The sequence below is a fragment of the Bubalus bubalis genome, chromosome 1, assembly GCF_019923935.1.
Source record: "Bubalus bubalis isolate 160015118507 breed Murrah chromosome 1, NDDB_SH_1, whole genome shotgun sequence".
NCBI classification, from domain to species: domain Eukaryota; kingdom Metazoa; phylum Chordata; class Mammalia; order Artiodactyla; family Bovidae; genus Bubalus; species Bubalus bubalis.
The window spans coordinates 177,884,806-177,906,846 of record NC_059157.1 but is presented as its reverse complement, the minus strand read 5'-3'; the positions used below and the strand labels follow the sequence as shown (position 1 = coordinate 177,906,846).

Sequence of the window (22,041 nt, the reverse complement as noted above, 5' to 3'; positions counted from 1 at the left end):
GACAAATGGATAAGAAAGCTGTGGTACATATACACAGTGGAATATTACTCAGCCATTAAAAAGAATGCATTGGACTCAGTTCTAATGAGGTGGATGAAACTGGAGCCTATCATACAGAGTGAAGTAAGTCAGAAAGAAAAACACCAATATAGTATATTAATGTATATATGTGGAATTTAGAAAGATGGTAACAATAACCATATATGCGAGACAGCAAAAGAGACACAGATGTAAAGAACAGTCTTTTGGACTCTTTTGGGAGGAGGCAAGGGTGGGATGATTTGAGAGAATAACATTGAAACATTTATATTACCATATATGAAATAGATTGCCAGTCCAGGTTCGATGCATGAGACAGGGCGCTCAGGGCCGGTGCACTGGGATGGCCCTGAGGGATGGGATGGGGAGGGAGGTGGGAGGGGGGTTCAGGATGGGGGGACACATGTACACAAGGCTATGGTTTTTCCTGTGGTCATGTATGGATGTGAGTTCGACTGTGAAGAAGGCTGAGCCCCGAAGAATTGATGCTTTTGAACTGTGGTGTTGGAGAAGACTCTTGAGAGTCCCTTGGACTGCAAGGAGATCAAACCAGTCCATTCTGAAGGAGATCAGCCCTGGGATTTCTTTGGAAGGAATGATGCTAAGGCTGAAACTCCAGTACTTTGGCCACCTCATGCAAAGAGTTGACTCAGTGGAAAAAACTCTGATGCTGGGAGGGATTGGGGGCAGGAGGAGAAGGGGACGACAGAGGATGAGATGGCTGGATGGCATCACTGACTCGATGGACGTGAGTCTGCGTGAACTCCGGGAGTTGGTGAGGGACAGGGAGGCCTGGCGTGCTACGATTCATGGGGCCGCAAAGAGTCGGACACGACTGAGTGACTGATCTGATCTGATCTGATGGCAGAAACCACCTCAATATTGTAAAGTAATTAGCCTCCAATTAAATAAATTAATTAAAAGAAAAAACAAAATGTGCAAAGGAAATATAAGAAATTTCAAAATCACAAGAGGTGAGATGAACTGGACATTTGATTTGGAAAATACATTTTACCAAAAACTGACCCTCTTAGACGTAGAAAGCCTAAGTAGACCCAATTACATAGTAGTAGTTTCACAAAAATAGCAGCAGGCCTAGATAGTTTCATGTGGGAATTCTATGAAACTTTCAAAGACGAAAGGGTGACAATGCTACGTAAATTGTTTCAGAGACTAGACATTAAACACACATATACACACCCTTTACAAATTCTTTTCATGAAGCAAGTATGGCATTGATACTTGAATCTGATGTAGAGTAGAAAAACACTTCAGATTGGCATCACTTATCATCACTTGGCAAGAATACCAAATAAATTAACAGATTCCAACACTGTGTTAATATATACCCTAAGGAAGTAGGATTTATTGGAATGCAAAGTTGGTTATATGGAAAATCTGTGCTTTACTCTGTTAAAAGATGGAAGAAAGATCATGTAGTTGTTTTCATAGATGCTGAGAAAAGCTTTTAAGAAAGTTCAACACCTAATACACACAAGAGACTAGGAATTGATGAACATTTAACATGTTAGACTTTAATACACACTTCTTCAAAACCAAGTATCTTACTTGATATGGAAATACTTACACTAAGATCTGGGATGCTCTCCATCTTCACTATTATTTAACATTGTACTGGAGGTATCAGCCAATGCAATTTGGCAAGAAAGTCAACTAGAGGCAAAAAGCTTTGGAAAGTTTAACCTAAGCTTGTAGAGGACATAATATGCTAAAGATGCTAGAGAATGTGTGATAAATAAAATAAATAGGGAACAGGATATAAAATTAACCTAAGAATAGTGTTCATATACACAAACAATAACCAATTGTATATGGTAGTGTAAAAACTCCTTTTACATAGCAGTAAAGATAGAACTGGGCATGGAACAATGGACTCCTTTTCAAAACTGGAAAAGGTGTAGGTCAAGGCTATGTATTGTGACCCTGCTTATTTAACTTTTATGCAGAGTACATCAGGCAAAATTCTGGGCTGGATGAATCACAAGCTGGAATCAGGATTGCTGAGAAAAATATCAACAATCTAGATATGTAGATGATACCACTTTAATAGCAGAAAGAGAAGAGGAACTAAAGAGCCTCTTGATGAATGTGAAAGAGGAGAGTGAAAAAACTGGCTTAAAACTTAACATTTAAAAAACTAAGATCATGGAATTCGGTCCCATCACTTCATGGCAAATAGATGGTGAAAAAGTGGAAACAGTTGCAGACTTTATTTTCTTGGGCTCCAAAATCAATGTGGACAGTGACTACAGCTATGAAATTAAAAGACGCTCAATTCTTGGAAGAAAAGCAATGACAGACCTAGGCAGTGTATTAAAAAGCAGAGACATTGCTTTGCCAACAAAGGTCCATCTAGTCAAAGTTATGGTTTTTCCAGTATTCATGTACAGATATGAGAGTTGGACCTAAAGAAAGCTGAGCACCGAAGAATCAATGCTTTCAAACTGTGGTGTTGCAGAAGACTCTTGAGAGTGCCTTAGACAGAAGGGAGATCAAGCCAGTCAATCCTAAAGGAAATCAACCCTGAATATTCACTGGAAGGACTGATAGTGAAGCTGAAGATCTAGTACTTTGGCTACTTGATGCAAAGAGCAGACTCATTGGAAAAGACCCTGATGCTGGGAAAGATTGAGGGCAGGAGGAGAAGGGAGCCACAGAGGATGAGATGGTTGGATGGTATCACTGACTCAATGGGCATGAGTTTGAGCAAACTCTGGAGATAGTGAAGGACAGGGAAGCCTGTCCTTCATGAACTGGAGGCTGCAGTTCATGAAGTCGCAAAGAGTCGGACACAACTTAGCAACTGAACAACAACAAAGACAAAATAGTTAATAATAAACTTATAAGACAAATTTTAAAACTTCTGAAAAACATGAATATAGGCTTAAACAAATGCAGATTGTTCCTGGATATTGAGTTAATATAAAAATGTTAAAAGAGAAACTATGGCCATATCCTTTATTAAAGCATGCTATAGTTAAAACAGTGTAGTCTTGACACATAAATAGTGGAATAGAAGAGAAAAACTAGAAGTTGATTCAAGTACATATAGAGTTCAGGCACATCTGATAAAGCTATTATGTCAAATTCTCGGGGCAAGATTAGCTTTTTAATGGTGCTAAAGAATTTGCTGACCGATCAGTGGTTAGGACTCCACTCTCTCACTGCTGAGGGCCTGCATTCAGAAAAAGAAAATGGCCCTCCCCCCAAAAATAATGGTGCTAGGTGACTGGATAGCTGGTTGCATGCTCAGTCCCTAAGGTGTATTCTACTCTTTGCAACCCTGTGTACTGTAGCCCACCAAGGTCCTCTGTTCATAGGATTTTCCAGGCAGGATTACTAGAGTGTGTTGCCATTTCCTTCTCCAGGGAATCTTCCTGACCCAGGGATCAAACTTGCATCTCTGCATTGGCAGGTGGATTCTTTACCGCTGAACCACAAGGCAAGCCCAGATAGCTGGTTAGGAAAATATAAAATTATATTTTGAGTTCATACCATATATAAAAATAAACTACAAATAGATCAGAGAACTAAATATAATAAGTGAATTAGTACTAAAAGAAATCATGGATCAATTTCTCTAGGAGAAGATAAAGGATTTTGAACTGATTTAAAATGCAGTTTAAGTTAAAAAATTGATAAATTTGACTGTGTAAACATTTAAAAATTCCACGCCGCATAGTAAAAAGTACATACAGTTAAAAGACATCCAGGAATGGGACTTCCCTGGTGGTCCAGTGGCAAAGACTCCACACTCCCAATGCAGGGGCCAGAGTTCAATCCCTGGACAGTGAACTGGAGCCCACATGCAGGAACTGAAGAGTTGGCATGCTACAACTGAAAGATCCTGCATGCCACAGCAAAGATCAGGGATCCTGTGTGCTGCAGCTAAGAGCCAGTGCAGCCAAATAAAAACATGAATGTTAAAAAGACAACCAGGAATTCCTTGGTGGTCCATTGGTTAGAACTCTGCTTCCACTGCAGAGGGCTGGAGTTCAATCCTTGGTCAGGGAACTGAGATCCACATGCCCTGAGGTGTGGCACAAGAGAAAAAAAAAAAAAGACAACCAACAATCTTGGAGAAAATATTTGTGACATATCGCAAATAAAGGACTGATAAGTCTAAAATGTAAAGAACTTTTTTAAAAATTAAGAGAACAAAGACTAAAATTGATAAAAAGCAGGAAAAAATCATGAATAGATAGCTCACACACACACACAAAAGATATGAAATGGACCTTAAACATTTTAGAAAGATGTTTAAGTTTACTCATAATGCTAGAAATGCAACTTAAAATTATACTGAATTGTTTCTCCTTTGTCAGATTGGCCAAAAACTAAAAACTTGGAAATACTTTCTGTGGTAAGTCTGTGGGGAGTAGACACTCTGATATATTGCTGGTAAGGGTTATGGTAATATTTGAGGTTTTGCCCTAGAAGTCCCACCTCTAGGGATTTACCTTGAAGATACACTTCCCACCATACAAAATTATAGATGAACAAGGTTGCTACTGTTACATAATTATTTATGATTACAAAATATTCTAAGCAACTTGAATGTCAGTTTCACAATAATGTAAACAACACATAGGCTATGCAGGAGTGAAAGCAATGGCACCCCACTCCAGTACTCTTGCCTGGAAAATCCCATGGATGGAGGAGCCTGGTGGGCTGCCATCTATGGGGTCGCACAGAGTTGGACACGACTGAATCGACTTAGCAGCAGCAGCAGCAGCAGCAGAACCCTCTGAGCTCATATGGAGTGATTCCCAGGATATATTAATTGAAGAAACCCAGAGTGCAAGAGGGAGTATTTCTCTAAGGTGGAAGGGGAATCAAAATGTTATAAATGTATCTACTCATTTCTGCAATACACACACAAATCATAAATCCAGAAAATGATGACATTCAAAACATGATGAGTGGAAAAGATTGGGAATGACATTTTTAAACTATGTTAATGTTTACATATTAAAAAATAAAATAAATACTGGGTGGTTAACCTTTGAAATAAAAACAAAAGAACATGAGTTTCAAGTGAATGACTTGAACACAGTATTTTGCCTCTATACCTTTAGTGTAATGACAGAAATAAGGAAATGCTGAATTGAAGTTATATTTTCTGTGTGTGTGTATTTGGCAGTCATATGAATTCTGAAACTATTTCATTTTTATTTGCATATTGAATAAATGTTTTGAGGTTAATGGAGTTAGATTTTACCGTAGGAGAAAGAGGTATGGAAAGGGAGGTACTAGAATGAACCCTGGAGTTGAACTAGAATGAAGTTACCAGTGTGAACTCCTGATTTTCATATTACTCACAGAAATGTGTATATGTGTATGTCTGTGGACTTCCTATCTCTTTGCTCTGGAATAGCTTCTTGGAAGTAATTATTTACCCCACATCTCCACCGCAGGGACCTGGGCTTCTTGAAAAAATGGCTGTTTATACATTTGGGGCAGGAAAAAATTATGAGATAAACCTGAAAGTAAGGTAATTCCAGAATGTAAGGTAGTGCTCAAAGAACGATGGAGAACGTCAAAAGGGCATAGCATCTATCTTAAATGAGCTCTCACTGTCAAATATGGGAACATTTGAACATAAAGTAATGTTGGTAAAGATTGTAATCCACACGATAAAATATAAATCTGTAAATTCACACTGTGGATTTTCCAGTAGTAAATGGGAAAGGCAAAAACATTTCTAACAGAATGCCAAGTAATAAGTGGAGAAGGAAAATGGAGTTAGAGAAATCATTTGACGGTTATTGTGGCAGTAATTTGGGTTCCCTGGGGGCTCAGAGGTAAAGAATCTGCTTGCCAGTGCTGGAGGTGTGGGTTTAATTCCTGAATTGGGAAGATCCCCTGGAGAAGGGAATGGTAACCCACTCCAGCAGTCTCACCTGGGAAATCCTATGGGCAGAAGAGCCTGGTGGGCTACAGTCCATAGGGTTGCATAGAGTCGGACATGACTGAAGTGACTGAGCACTCATTCATGAATGCTAAGTAAACCTCCTGAGTAAAAACTTGATGAAGAATAGGATTTTTACATAAGTTCAAAATACTTCCCCACAAAATACTAATTACAAGTGGAAAAATAGTGACTTTACAGGAGAGAAACCTGGCATATCTCACCACTATTAATGGGCAAATTGACTGTGCGTGCCTTTTGATGTGATGCACTTGAGAGGGTCACTTCTGTGATACTCTGCCAAAAATGCTTAGGCTGAAATTAAACATGAACAAACATGAAACCCAAATAACCAAATAACCGACCTGTAGTCTTCAAAGATGTTATGAACATGAAAGACAAAAATGGAGGGGAAAAATTTTAAGGAAAAATTTAGGGTAAAGAGACATTACCATTCAAAGTATCAGGTGACCAGACTTTTGTTGCTGTAAGAGGTGTTATTGGAATCACTGACAAAATGTGAATAAGATTATATAATAGATGATAATCTATTAATATTAGCGTCCTTATTTTGACAATGTCATTGAAGTTACATAGAAGACTGTCCTATTTTTAGGAGATAGACAACTTAGGTACTTAGAGGTAAAGAAGCAGCATGTCTGTAATTCTCAAAATTCAGAAAAAAAGATTGCTTGTATATACATACATAGTAAATACATATACACACTTATATGCTTGAGAGACTAGGAGAAGAGTAAAGTAGTTAGATAGGGAGAGGGAATGATAAAGCTTATATGGTAAAACCTTAATAACGGGGAATCTGGGGGAAGAATATTTAAATTTTTTGTACTATTCTGGAAATTGTTATGTAAGTTTGAAATTATTTCAAAATAAGGTAAAAAATATATTAAATATGCCAAGTTAAATAGAGCCTTTGAGAAGAAGGGTGCACTCACTGATTTGTCTTCCCCCAGCCGTGCACAAGGAAGGGGGCACTACCTTGCCCACTGTCCTGCTCCCGGGAGAACCTGTGCTGGGAGCAGCTGTCCTGCCTGGAAATTTGCAAATATCTGACTTTCTGTAATGTGGTATTATATCTTGTTTATCATTTTGAGCTCAGGAGTGAATTTATCCCTGCAGGTTGTTGATGAGCGAGAATTTTTTGAGATCATGCCCAATTATGCCAAGAACATCATTGTTGGTTTTGCAAGAATGAACGGGAGGACTGTTGGAATTGTTGGCAACCAACCTAAGGTGGCTTCAGGTAGGAGGGAAATGCTCTAGATACAGACCTAAATCGGGGTAGAGGAGCGGATGGGGGCCAGGCCTGCCTGCACCCACAGTGCCTGTCTTCTGCCTTTTCCTCAGTCAAGGCCTTCTATGGCCAGAGAAACTCAAATAGATGTTGCAGAAGCTCCTTTCTCTCTTAATTTCTCAAAATTAACATATGCATCTGAAAATGCTTCTTTCATGCTTCTCTAGTTTTTTAAATGTTTATGGATTACTTTTTACCTTTTAAGCTCTTTGCTTCTTCAGAGGTCTGCCTTCTGTCCATCTGTTTATGCTATGACTAACTTACTGAACTGTGAGCTCCATGAGGTCAGGGCTGTGTTGGTGTCTTATTCATAGTTTTATTGCTAGTGCCTTCAGGGGTGCCAGGAATAGAGTTATATGTGACAAATGAACAGCATCCTGCTGTGCACAGTTTTCTGGTGAGATGGCCACACTTGAATCCCAATCAGGTGATGGGGACTATTCCATGCTCATGCTCAGGGTGGGGCTGGGGACTCTGCTTACCACTTCCCTCCTTACTCTCTTCCTTCTTAGGTTTCCTTTGCATCCCTGTGTGGGATGCATACACCTTCCCTTTTTGACCCAGTCTCATCTTTTGTTTCTGCCATGGCAATTTCTCCTTGTCTTTAGAAGAGGGTTTATAAAAATGTGTTTTATTGTGGTACAATATATTAACATAAAATTTGTCATTTTAACCATTTTTTGTGTTAGTGTACTATGGTTAATTTACAATATTGTGTTAGTTTCAGGTGTACACCAAAGTGCTTCAGTTTTTATATACGTGTGTGTGTGTGTGTGTGATATGTCAGTTCAGTTCAGTTGTTCAGTCATGTCCGACTCTTTGTGACCCCATGGACTGAAGCACACCAAGCTTCCCTATCCATTGCCAACTCCTGGAGCTTACTCAAACTCATGTCCATCTAGTCGGTGATGCTGTCCAGCCATCTCATCCTCTGTTGTCCCCTTCTCCTCCCACCTCCAATCTTTCCCAGCATCAGGGTCTTTTCAAATGAGTCAGTTCTTCGCATCAGGTGGCCAAAGTATTGGAGTTTCAGCTTCAGCATCAGTCTTTCCAATGAATATTCAGGTCTGATTTCCTTTAGGATGGACTGGTTTGATCTCCTTGCAGTCCAAGGGACTCTCAAGAGTCTTCTCCAACACCACAGTTCAAAAGCATCAATTCTTCGACACTCAGCTTTCTTTATAGTCCAACTCTCACATCCATACATGATTACTGGAAAAATCATAGCTTTGACTAGATGGACCTTTGTTGGCAAAGTAACGTCTCTGCTTTTTAATATGTTGTTCAGGTTGATCATATCTTTTCTCCCAAGGAGCAAGCATCTTTTAATTTCATAGTTGCGATCACCATCTTCAGTGATTTTGGAGCCCAAGAAAATAGTCTGTCACTGTTTCCATTATTTCCCCATCTATTTGGCATGAAGTGCTGGGACTGGATGCCATGATCTTTGTTTTCTGAGTGTTGAGCTTTAAGCCAACTTTTTCACTCTCCTCTTTCACTTTCATCAAGAGGCTCTTTAGTTCTTCACTTTTTGCCATAAGGGTGGAGTCATCTGTGTATCTGAGGTTATTGACTTTTCTTCTGGCAGTCTTGATTCCAGCTTGTGCTTCATCCAGCCCAGCATTTCATATGATGTACTCTGTATATAAGTTAAATAAGCAGGGTGACAATATACAGCCTTGACATACTCTTTTTCCTATTTGGAACCAGTTTGTTGTTCCATGTCCAGTTCTCACTGTTGCTTCTTGACCTGTGTACAGATTTCTCAAGAGGCAAATCAGGTGGTCTGGTATTCCCATTTCTTGAAGAACTTTCCACAGTTTGTTTTGATCTACACAGTCTAAGGCTTTGGGGTAGTCAGTAAAGCAGAAATAGATGTTTTTCTGGAACTCTCTTGCTTTTTCCATAATCTAGCAGATGTTGGCAATTTGATCTCTGGTTCCTCTGCCTTTTCTAAATCCAGCTGGAACATTTGGAAGTTCATGGTTCACATACTGTTGAAGCCTGGCTTGGAGAATTTTGAGCATTACTTTGCTAGCATGTGAGGTGAGTGCAATTGTGTGGTAGTTTGAACATTCTTTGCATTGCCTTTCTTTGGTATTGGAATGAAAACTGACCTTTTCCAGTCCTGTGGCCACTGCTGAGTTTTCCAAATTTGGTGACATATTGAGTGCAGCACTTTCACAGCATCATCTTTTAGGATTTGAAATAGCTCAACTGGAATTCCATCACCTCCACTAGCTTTGTTCATAGTAATACTTCCTAAGGCTCACTTCAGTTCACATTCCAGGATGCCTGGCTCTAGGTGAGTGATCATACCATCATGATTATCTGGGTCATGAAGATCTTTTTGTATAGTTCTTCTGTGTATTCTTGCCCCCTCTTCTTAATACCTTCTGCTTCTGTTAGGTCTATATCATTTTTGTCCTTTATTGAGCCCATCTTTGCATGAAATGTTCCCTTGGTATCTCTAGTTTTCTTGAAGAGATCTCTAGTCTTTCCCATTCTATTGTTTTCCTCTATTTCTTTGCATTGATCACTGAAGAAGGCTTTCTTGTCTCTCCTTGCTATTCTTTGAAACTGTGCATTCAAGTGGGTATGTCTTTCCTTTTCTCCTTTGCCTTTCATTTCTCTTTTTTTCTCAGCTGTTTGTAAGGCCTCCTCAAACAACCATTTTGCCTTTTTGCATTTCTTTTTCTTGGGGATGGTCTTGATCGCTGCCTCTTGTACCATGTCACAAACCTCTGTCCATAGTTCTTCAGAAACTCTGTCTATCAGATCTAATCCCTTGAATCTATTGTCACTTCCACCGTATAATCATAAGGGATTTGATTTAGGTCATACCTGAATGGTCTAGTGGTTTTCCCTACTTTCTTCAATTTAAGTCTGAATGGCAATAACGAGTTCATGATGTAAGACAGTCAGCTCCTGGTCTTGTTTTTGCTGACTGTATAGAGCTTCTCCATCTTTGGCTGCAAAGAATATAATCAGTCTGATTTTGGTATTGACTAGCCAGTGATGTCCAGATGGTTATAGGTTATTATAAGATATTGAATGTAATTCTCTGTGCTATACAGTAAATCCTTGTTCTTTATCTTTTTTATATATGACAGGGCATGTGTACACTTGTTCTTTAGTCACTAAATTGTGTCTGTCTCTTTTGACAGACAATGACCCTGTAGACTGTGGCCCTCCAGGCTTCTCTGTTCATGGGATTTCCCAGGCAAGAATACTGGAGTGGGTTGCCATTTCCTTTTCCAGGGGATCTTCCAAACCCAAGGACTGAACCTGCATCCTGTGCATTGGCAGGCAAATTCTTTGCTACTGAGCCACCAGGGAAGCCTTATACTACATTTTATTTAATCATTCTTCTGTTGATGGACACTTGGGTTGTTTTTACCTTTTCAGTATTGTGAATAATGTCACAGTGAGTCCTGGCATTTAAGTATTTGTTTGAAACCCCATTTTCAGTTCTTTGCATATATACCTATATTTTTACATGTAGTATGAGTTAGGGGTTCACTTTATTCTTTTTAAAAAAAATTAATTTATTGATTTTAATTGGAGGCTAATTACAATATTGTGGTGGTTTCTGCCATACATTGACATGAATTAGCCACGGGTGCACATGTGTTCCCCATCCAGATCCCCCTTCCCACCTCCCTCCCCATCCCATCCTCCAGGGTCATCCCAGTGCACCAGCCCTGAGCACCCAATGTCATGCATCAAACCTGGACCGGGATCCACTTTACATATGACAATATACATGTTTCAATGCTATCCTCTCAAATCATCCCACCCTCACCTTCTCGCACAGAGTCCAAAAGACTGTTCTTTACATCTGTGTCTCTTTTGCTGTCTCGTACACAGTGTTATTGTTACCATCTTTCTAAATTCCATATATATGCGTTAGTATACTGTATTGGTGTTTTTCTTTCTGGCTTACTTCACTCTGTATAATAGGCTCCAGTTTCATCCACCTCATTAGAACTGATTCAAATGCATTCTTTTTAATGGCTGAGTAATATTCCATAGTGTATATATACCACAGCTTTCTTATCCATTCGTCTGACAATGGACATCTAAGTTGCTTCCATGTCCTGGCTATTATAAACAGTGCTGTGATGAACATTGGGGTACCCGTGTCTCTTTCATTTCTGGTTTCCTCAGCATGTATGCCCAGCAGTAGGATTGCTGGGTTGTATGGCAGTTCTATTTCCAGTTTTTTAAGGAATCTCCACACTGTTCTCCATAGTGGCTGTACTAGTTTGCATTCCCACCAACAGTGTAAGAGGGTTCCTTTTTCTCCACACCCTCTCCAGCATTTATTGTTTGTAGACTTTTTGATAGCAGCCATTCTGACTGGCATGAGATGGTACCTCATTGTGGTTTTGATTTGCATTTCTCTGATAATGAGTGATGTTGAGCATCTTTTCATGTGTTTGTTAGCCATCTGTATGTCTTCTTTGGAGAAATGTCTATTTAGTTCTTTGGCCCATTTTTTGATTGGGTCATTTATTTTTCTGGAATTGAGCTGCAGGAGCTGCTCGTATATTTTTGAGATTAATTGTCAGTTGCTTCGTTTGCTATTATTTTCTCCCATTCTGAAGGCTGTCTTTTCACTTTGCTTATAGTTTTCTTTGTTGTACAAAAGCTTTTAATTTTAATTAGGTCCCATTTGTTTATTTTTGCTTTTATTTCCATTACTCTGGGAGGTGGGTCATAGAGGATCCTGCTGTGATTTATGTCAGAGAGTGTTTTGCCCATGTTTTCCTCTAGGAGTTTTATAGTTTCTGGTCTTACATTTAGATCTTTAATCCATTTTGAGTTTATTTTTGTGTATGGTGTTAGAAAGTGTTCTAGTTTCATTCTTTTACAAGTGGTTGACCAGTTTTCCCAGCACCACTTGTTAAAGAGATTGTCTTTTCTCCATTGTATATTCTTGCTCCTTTGTCAAAGATAAGGTGTCCACAGGTGCGTGGGTTTATCTCTGGGCTTTCTGTTTTGCTCCATTGATCTATATTTCTGTCTTTGTGCCAGCACCATACCGTCTTGACGACTGTAGCTTTGTAGTGTAGCCTGAAGTCAGGCAGGTTTGTTCCTCCAGTTCCATTCTTCTTTCTTAAGATTGCTTTGGCTATTCAAGGTTTTTTGTATTTCCATACAAATTGTGAAATTATTTGTTCTAGTTCTCTGAAAAATACTGTTGGTAGCTTGATAGGGATTGCATTGAATCTATAGATTGCTTTGGGTAGTATATTGATTTTCTGATCCATGAACATGGTATATTTCTCCACCTATTAGTGTCCTCTTTGATTTCTTTCATCAGTGTTTTATAGTTTCCTATATATAGGTCTTTTGTTTCTTTAGGTACATATATTCCTAAGTATTTTATTCTTTTCATTGTAATGGTGAATGGAATTGTTTCCTTAATTTCTCTTTCTATTTTCTCATTGTTAGTGTATAGGAATGCAAGGGATTTCTGTGTGTTAATTTTATATCCTGCAACTTTACTATATTCATTGATTAGCTCTAGTAATTTTCTGGTGGAGTCTTTAGGGTTTTCTATGTAGAGGATCCTGTCATCTGCAAACAGTGTGAGTTTTACTTCTTCTTTTCCAATCTGGATTCCTTTTATTTCTTTTTCTTCTCTGATTGCTGTGGCTAAAACTTCCAAAACTATGTTGAATAGTAGTGGTGAGAGTGGGCACCCTTGTCTTGTTCCTGACTTTAGGGGGAATGCTTTCAATTTTTCACCATTGAGGATAATGTTTGATGTTGGTTTATCACATATGGCTTTTATTATGTTGAGGTATGTTCCTTCTATTCCTGCTTTCTGGGGGGTCTTTATCATAAATGGATGGTGAGTTTTGTCAAAGGCTTTCTCTGCATCTATTGAGATAATCATATGGTTTTTATCATTCAATTTGTTAATGTGGTGTATCACATTGATTTGCAGCTATTAAAGAATGCTTGCATCCTCGGAATAAAGCCCACTTGGTCATGATGTATGATTTTTTTAATATGTTGGATTCTGTTTGCTAGAATATAGTTAAGGATTTTTGCATCTATGTTCATCAGTGATATTGGCCTGTATGTTTTCTTTTTTTGTGACATCTTTGTCTGGTTTTGGTATTTGGGTGATGGTGGCCTCATAGAGGAGAAGGCAATGGCACCCCACTCCAGTACTCTTGCCTGGAAAATCCCAAGGACAGAGGAGCCTGGTAGGCTGCGGTCCATGGGGTCACTAAGAGTCAGACATGACTGAGTGACTTCACTTTCACTTTTCACTTTCATGCACTGGAGAAGAACACTCCAGTGTTCTTGCCTGGAGAATCCCAGGGTCGGGGGAGCCTGGTGGGCTGCCATCTATGGGGTCGCACAGAGTCGGACACGACTAAAGCAACTTAGCAGCAGCAGGCCTCATAGACTGAGTTTGGAAGTTTTCCTTTCTCTGAAATTTTCTGGAAGAGTTTGAGTAGGATAGGTGTTAGTTCTTCTCTAAAGTTTTAGTAGAATTCAGCTGTGAAGCCGTCTGGTCCTGGGCTTTTGTTTCCTGTAAGATTTCTGACTACAGTTTCGATTTCCGTGCTTGTGATGTGTCTGTTAAGATTTTCTATTTCTTCCTGATTCAGTTTTGGAAAGTTATACTTTTCTAAGAATTTGTCCATTTCTTCCAAGTCGTCCATTTTATTGGCATATAGTTGCTGATAGTAGTCTCTCATGAGACTTTGTATTTCTGTGTTGTCTGTTGTGATTTCTCCATTTTCATTTCTACTTTTGTTTATTTGATTCTTCTCCCTTTTTTTATTGATGAGTCTGGCTAATGGTTTGTCTATTTTATTTATCTTCTCAAAGAACCAGCTTTTAGCTTTGTTGATTTTTGTTATGGTCTCCTTTCTTTTTCATTTATTTCTGCCCTAATTTTTATGATTTCTTTCCTTCTACTAACCCTGGGGTTCTTCATTTCTTCCTTTTCTAGTTGCTTTAGGTGTAGAGTTAGGTTATTTATTTGACTTTTCTCTTGTTTCTTGAAGTAAGCTTGTATTGCTATGAACTTTCCCCTGAGCACTGCTTTTACTGACTCTGATAGGTTTTGGGTTATTGTGTTTTCATTTTCATTTGTTCTATGCATATTTTGATTTCTCTTTTGACTTCTTCTGTGATTTGCTGGTTATTCAGAAATGTGTTGTTTAGCCTCCATGTGTTTGTATTTTTAATAGTTTTTTTCCTGTAGTTGACATCTGCTCTTACCGCATTGTGATCAGAAAAGATGCTTGGAATGATTTCCGTTTTTTTGAATTTACCAAGGCGAGATTTATGGCCCAGGATGTGATCTATCCTGGAGAAGGTTCTGTGTGCACTTGAGAAAAAGGTGAAATCCATTGTTTTGGGGTGAAATGGCCTATCGATACCAATTATGTCTAACTGGTCTATTCTACCATTTAAAGTTTGTGTTTCCTTGCTAGTTTTCTGTTTAGTTGATCTTTCCATAGGTGTGAGTGGGGTATTAAAGTCTCCCACTATTATTGTGTTGCTATTAATTTCCCCTTTCATACTTCTTAGCATTTGCCTTACATATTGAGGTGCTCATATGTTGGGTGCATATATATTTATAATTGTTATATCTTCTTGGATTGACCCTTTGATATTATGTAGTGTCCTTCTTTGTCTCGTTCCATGGCCTTTATTTCACAGTCTATTTTATCTGATAGAAGTATTGCTACTCCTGCTTCTTTTGGTCTCCATTTGTGTGAAATATCTTTTTCCAGCCCTTAACTTTCAGTCTGTATGTGTCCCTTGTTTTGAGGTGGGTCTCTTGTAGACAGCATATATAGGGGTCTTGTTTTTTCATTCAGCCAGTCTTTGTCTTTTGGTTGGGGCATTCAACCCATTTACATTTAAGGTAATTATTGATAAGTATGATCCCATTGCCATTTACTTTGTTGTTTTGGGTTTGAGTTTATAAACCTTTTCTGCATTTCCTGGGTAGAGAACATTCTTTAGCATTTGCTGAAGAGCTGGTTTGGTGGTGCTGATTTTTCTCAGGTTTTGCTTGTCTGTAAAGCTTTTGATTTCTCCTTCATATTTGAATGAGGTCCTTCCTGGGTATAGTAATCTGGATTGTAAGTTTTTCTCTTTCATCATGTTAAGTGTGTCCTGCCATTCCCTTTTGGCCTGAAGAGTTTCTATTGAAAGATCAGCTGTTATCCTTATGGGAATCACTTTGTGTGTTATTTGTTGTTTTTTCCTTGTTGCTTTTAATATTTGTTCTTTGTGTTTGACCTTCATTAATTTGATTAATATGTGTCTTGGGGTGTTTCGCCTTGGGTTTATCCTGTTTGGGACTCTGGGTTTCTTGGACTTGGGTGGCTATTTCCTTCCCCATTTTAGGGAAGTTTTCAACTATTATCTCCTCAAGTATTTTCTCATGGCCTTTCTTTTTGTCTTCTTCTTTTTGGACTCCTATGATTTGAATGTTGGGTGTTTTACATTGTCCCAGAGGTCGACCTCATTTCTTTTAATTCTTTTTAATTTTTTCCTCTCTGCTTCATTTATTTCCACCATTCTATCTTCCACCTCACTTATCCTATCTTCTGCCTCAGTTATTCTACTGTTGGTTCCCTCCAGAGTGTTTTTGATCTCAGTTATTGCATTATTCATTATTGATTGACTTTTTTATTTCTTCTAGGTCTTTGTTAAACATTTCTTGCATCTTCTCAATCCTTGTCTCCAGACTATCTGTAACTCCATTTTTTTTTTTTTTTCAAGATTTTGGATCATTCTTACTATCATTATTCTGAATTCTTTTTCAGGTAGACTCCATATCTCCTCCTCTTTTGTTTAGTTTGGTGGGCATTTATCATGTTCCTTTACCTATTGAATATCTCTCTGCCTTTTTATCTTGTTTAGATTGCTGTGTTTGGGGTGGCCTTTCTGTAAGTTTGTGGTTCCTCTTTATTGTGGAGGTTCCTCCCTATAGGTGGGGTTGGATGAGTGGCTTGTCAAGGTTTACTGATTAGGGAAGCTTGCCTCAGTGTTCTGGTGGGTGGAGCTGGATCTCTTCTCTCTGGAGTGTAATGAAGTATCCAGTTGTGAGTTTTGAGGTGTCCATGGGTTTGGTGTGACTTTGGGCAGCCTGTATATTAATGCTCAGGGCTATGTTCCTGCGTTGCTGGAGAATTAGCATGATATGTCTTGCTCTGGAAGTTGTTGGCTCTTGCATGGAGCTTGGTTTCAGTGTGGGTATGGAGGTTTTTGGATGAGCTCTTGTCGATTAATGTTCCCTGGAGTCAGGAGTTTTCTGGTGTTCTCAAGTTTTGGATTTAAGCCTCCTGCCTCTTGTTTTCAGTCTTATTCTTACAGTAGCCTCAAGACTTCTCCATCCATACCACACCGATGATAAAACATCTAGGTTAATGGAGAAAAGATTCTCCACAATGAGGGACACCCAGAAAGGTTCACAGAGTTACATGGAGAAGAGAAGAGGGAGGAGGGAGATAGAGGTGACCAGGAGGAGAAGAGGGGGAATCAAAAGGGGAGAGACCAAGCTAGTAATCAGTTCCCTATGTGTTCTCCACAGCCCGGAATACCCAGAGAGATTCACAGAGTTGGGTAGAGAAGAGAAGGGTAGGGAGGAGATAGAGGTGACCTTGGGGAGAAAAAAGAGAGTGAAAAGGGGGAGAGGGCAATCAAGCCAGTAATCACACTCATAAGTTAAAATGGGTACTGAAGATTGGATTCTTAAAGGTACAAAATTGATAACAAATACCAAAAAACAAAGATCAAAAATCTGGAGTAGAGGTTAGACTCTCAAAAATACAATATTAAAAAAACAAAATCAGAAAAATTATAAAAAATATGTATGAAATTTGCTTTAAAAATAGGGTTTTTTTTTTTGCAAGGTAATAGTAGGTTATAAAAATGAAAATTAATGGAGTAATAAAGGAATTAAAATTTAAAAATTTAAAAAATTTAAAAAGTGATAATAGTAAAATATATCTAGGAATTTCTCTGGAGCTGTTGTAGGCAGTGTGGGGTCAGTTCAGTTTCAGATAGTTCCTTGTTCCAGCTTATACTTCTTCTCGAGGTCTGTAGGCACCTTCCAATGTTGGTCCTAACTACAGGGTTTTCATCTGTGGCACCTGTCACTTCCAAAGCGGTTCCATCTGTTTATTTTGGTTTCTTCTGTTTCCAAGTCTCTTCAGTGTCTAATTTCCACCCTGACACAAGGGGGCAGAGGTGATCACTTATTTAGGCTCACTTGTTCAGATGTGCTGTGGGAAGGGAGGAACACTGCAAACAAATATCACTGGTGTGTGTGGGGAGTGCTCGCCGTGTCTGGGCCACACTGGGTTTGCTCCCACTCACAGCATGTGTGCTTTCCTGGTCTACCCCACTCAGGCTCCAGGTTGCTCTGCAGGGGAACTATCTAAAGCGGGCCTTGGATTGTGTGCACTTCCCAGGTTTAAGCTGCTCAGGTTCAGATTCTCGAGTACTCCACAAAGCACAGACTCGGTTGGGCCTGTGTTTTGTGCCCTTCCCAGGTCTGAGCAGCTCAGGCAACCAGGTGCTTGGCGAGCGCACTCTCCCCAGGTGGGGTGGTGCATGTTATCACCTCCCTGGTCCCAGCCACTTGGTTTCCTGTGTGCGCAGTGGGAGCGCCATCTCAGGTGTGCCGTGTCTCCTCTGGGGAGCTGATCTCTGGCTGCGACCCTCCTGGTGGATGTCAACTGTCCACGATCCCAGGAAGACTTGGTTAGCAACTGGGGGCCTGCTCACAGTTTGGTGGAGGATGCCATCTCTGGGGCAGAGATTGCCCCTCTCCCTCCAGCTCTGGTTGTTGCCCGCCTGCCTCTCTGCCTCCAGCAGGGGATGGGCCAGTCCGCAGCCAGCTAGCACTCCTCTGGTATTCGCTCAGTCCTTTGTTTTGTGAGTGGGCCTGGCAGTGCCTTAGGTTAGAGCTTTTCGTGGGAAAGTTCTCTCTTTCTCTCTCTCTCTCTCTTTTTTTTTTTCCTCTTTAGCTATCGCACAGTTTGGGTTGCTGTCTCAGGTTAGCTCCCTCAGATTGTCCTCAGGGCATTCAGGCCCAGTCCTTGCCCTAAGCAATGCAGCCTGCACCTCCTTGTTCAGCCCCCGCTCGCTGGTGGGGATGCAAGCATGGTGGGTGCAAGCTTCTGGGCTACTTTTCTGCTGGGAATTGCAGTTAGGTCGTACTCTGTGGGTTTTATTTATTTATTTTTTCCTCCCAGTTTTGTTGCCCTCTGAGATTCCAAAACTCCCCACAGACCCGGCGGTGAGAGGGTTTCGTCTCTCTTTTTATCTTTTATATTTTGCCCTACCTCCTTTTGAAGACAGTGGCCTGCCTTTCTGGGTGCCTGGTGTCCTCTGCCAGCATTCAGTTGTTTTGTGGAATTTGCTCAGTGTTCAGATGATCTTTCAATGAATTTGTGGGGGAGAAGGTGGTCTCCCCATCCGATTCCTCTGCTGTCTTAGGACTGCCCCCCCCCCCACTTTATTCCTTTGCAAGTAGAAACTTAGTTATCCCAGCATCATTTGCTGAAGAGACTATTCTTTTCCTATTGAATGGACTTGGCATTTTTGTCAGAAATCAATAGTCTTGGCATTTTTGTCAGAAATCAATGGTCTAGAGATGTATAAATTTATTTCTGGTTTTTCAATACCATTCCTTTCATCTACATGTCTGTCCATATGCTGGTATTACATTGTTCTGATTACTGTAGGTTTGTAGTGAGTTTTAATAGTGGGAAGTGTGAGTCTTCTTGTGCTGTTCTTTTTCAAGATTATTTTGTAGCCCCCTTGCAGTTCCATATGAATTTGACTATTGATTGGCCTTTATATTGTTGCGAAAAAGGATGTTGGAAGTTTGATGGTGATTGCAGTGAGTCTGTTGATCACTTCATGTAGTATTGACATTTTAACTATGTAAAGTCTGACCCATGAACACAGGATGTCTTTCCATTTATTTTGGTCTTCTTTTATTTCTTCAGCAGTATTTTGTAGTTTTTACTGCATAAGTCTTTAAGTAACCTCTTGGTCAAATTTACTCCTCACTGTTTTATTCTTTTAGATGCTATTGTAAATGGAATTCATTTTTTGGTTTCCCTTTCAAATTGTTCATTATTGGGGTATAGAAAGCCAAGTATGCACCTGCTTTTGGTTTGCTGATCTTATAACCTGCAACTTTGCTGAAATTAGTAGCTTGAATAGCTTTCTTGTAAATTCTCTGGAATTTTCTATACATAGGATCATATTTATCCAAATAAAAATAATTTTACTTCTTCCTCTCCAACTTGGATGCCTTTTTATTATTAACTGCTCTGGCTGGAGCTTCCAGCACAGTGTTGAATAGCAGTGGTACTAGTGTGCCTCTTTGTCTTGTTCCTGATCCTAGGGTGAGAATTTTGTGTTTCATTATTCATTATAGGATGTTAGCTGTAGGTTTTGTACATTGTCATGATGTTGGGGAAATTTCCTTCTGTTTGTAGTTTTCTGAGTGTTTTTCATGAAAGGTGATAGATTTTGCCAAATGCCTTTTCTGTGTCAATTGAGATGATCATATAGCTTTTGTCCTTTGTTGTATTAATGTAGTATATCATACTGATTGATTTTTTTTGTATATTGAACCACTTTTGCATTTCTGTAGTTTTAATAAATATATAATGATATGTATCTACCATTTGCAGCACCATACTAAATGGTTTCACTTGACCTAAAAATCCTCTGCCTATTCATCACTCCTTTAGCCATAACCCTGATAGCCTGATAACCACTGGCAGTCACTCATGCATCTATTGTTTCTATAGTTTAACAAAATTTTGCAAAATACTGTGTAGTTAGAATCACACAGTATGTAGATTTTTTGGATCAGCCCCTTCCAACTTGTTATATGGGAGAAGCTGGCCTGATAAAGCTGTTTACTCTGTGATTCGAGTTTCCTCCATGACTTGTCATTGCTTAATATCTGATTTCTTTTTAGCATTAATATTACATTGTCTGGTTATATTACAGTTCATTTTTCTATTAATCTACTGAAGAATGTCTTTGCTGCTTTTAAGTTTTGGCAGTTATGAATAAAGCTGCTAAAAATACATATGCAAGTTTTTATGTGGACATGCGTAAGTTTTCACCTCATTGGGTAAATATGGAGGAACGTGATTGCTGGCTCAAAAAAGTAAGAGTGTGTTTAGCTTGTAAGTAAATTTGTAAGTATGTTTAGTTTGCCAAAGTGTCTTCTAGAGTGGCTGTGCTAATTTGCGTCCCTACCAGCAGTAAGAAGAGTTCTTTTGCTCCATATCTTTTTTCAGCATTTGGAGTCAGTGTTCTGAGTTTTGGCTGTTCTGATAGGTGTGTAGTGGTATCTCATTATAATTTGCATTTCCTTGATGACGTATGATGTAGAACATATTTTCATATACTTATTTGCCATGTCTGTGTTTTCTTTGCTAAGGGATCTGTTCAGGTCTTTTGCCCATTGTTTTGATTGGGTTGTTATTGTTGAGTTTGTTTGACCTAAATATAGAGGTAAACTGAAACAAGATCAAGAAAATGAGTTTATTCAGGAATAGCAGAGGAACTGTAATTCAGGACAAGCAAACTGTAGCAAGTTACAGATGAGTCCATTGAGGGTTTGGGGCAGGTTGTATTTATGGACAAGGAATGTAAAGAGGGGAGAGTTCAGTTAAGAGTCAGTTAAAATAAACAACAAATGGAGACCAGCCTTGAAAACTTCCTGAGCAGATAAAAATCAGTTTAGCCACAGAAACAAAACTCAGTTCAGCCCCCTCTTTGAGTCCAACCTAACCTGGGTCATCTCCCATTTTTTAAACTTCCCGAGTTTGATATGAGACAGCCCCTGGTCAACCCCCTGACATCTGAGAATATTTTGGCACTATTGGTGTTGAATAAATCAGGCATTTGAGAGAAATCTGGTTTTTAAGTTTTGTCTCCCTGAGGACAAATGTATGAGATTCTCCATTTTATATCCTTTCCATTTTATATCCTAGTTTAGACTGAAATTCTTTCACAAGTTTTAAGAGTTCTTTGTATATGTTAGATAGCAAGCTTTTGTCAGACTGTGTGCTTTGTATTTTCTCCCAGTCTGTGATTGTCTTCTCATACTCTGGATAGTGTCTTTCACAGAGGAGAAATTTTAATTTTAAGTCCTGCATACCAATTATTTCTTTCATGGATCATGCCTTTGAAAGTAAAGTATCTAAAAAGTTAACTGCCATACCCGGGGTCACCTAAGTATTCTCCCATGTTGTCTTCTAGGAGTTATATAGTTTTGTGTTTTACATTTAGGTCTGTGAATCCATTTTGAGTTAATTTTTTATGAAAGGTATAAGGTTTGGGTCTACATCAGTTTTTTTGGATAGGGATGTCTGGTTGTTTCAGCATCATTTGTTAAAAAGACTGTCTTTCTTCCATTGTATTACCTTTGATCCTTTGTCAAAGATTACTTTATTATATTTATGTAGGTCTGTTTCTGGACTCTATTTTGTTCCATTGATTTATTTCACCAATACCATCCCTCTTGATGATATTGAGTCTTTCTATCCATGAACATGGAATATCTCTTCACTTATTTAGGTTTTTGACTTTTGTAATCTTTGTAAACTCTACATAAGAGTTTTGTAATCTTCCTCATATAGATCTTGTATTTGTTTTGTTAGATTTATGCCTATATATTTATTTCTGGCAGAGGGGTGTGTGCTGATGTAAATGGTGTTGT

General features: G+C 39.1%; 1 protein-coding gene across 3 annotated transcripts in view; it reads left to right on the top strand.

Annotated features, from left to right (window-relative positions):
* The window catches only part of PCCB (propionyl-CoA carboxylase subunit beta), a 92,606-nt gene that overhangs the window by 51,691 nt on the left and 18,874 nt on the right, over positions 1 to 22,041 (top strand). For all 3 annotated transcript variants that reach the window (XM_025291362.3, XM_025291351.3, XM_044946856.1), the window contains exon 10: positions 7,112 to 7,235. In XM_025291362.3, the coding sequence (XP_025147147.1) occupies positions 7,112 to 7,235 (124 nt within the window). The remainder of the gene's footprint in view (positions 1 to 7,111; positions 7,236 to 22,041) is intronic.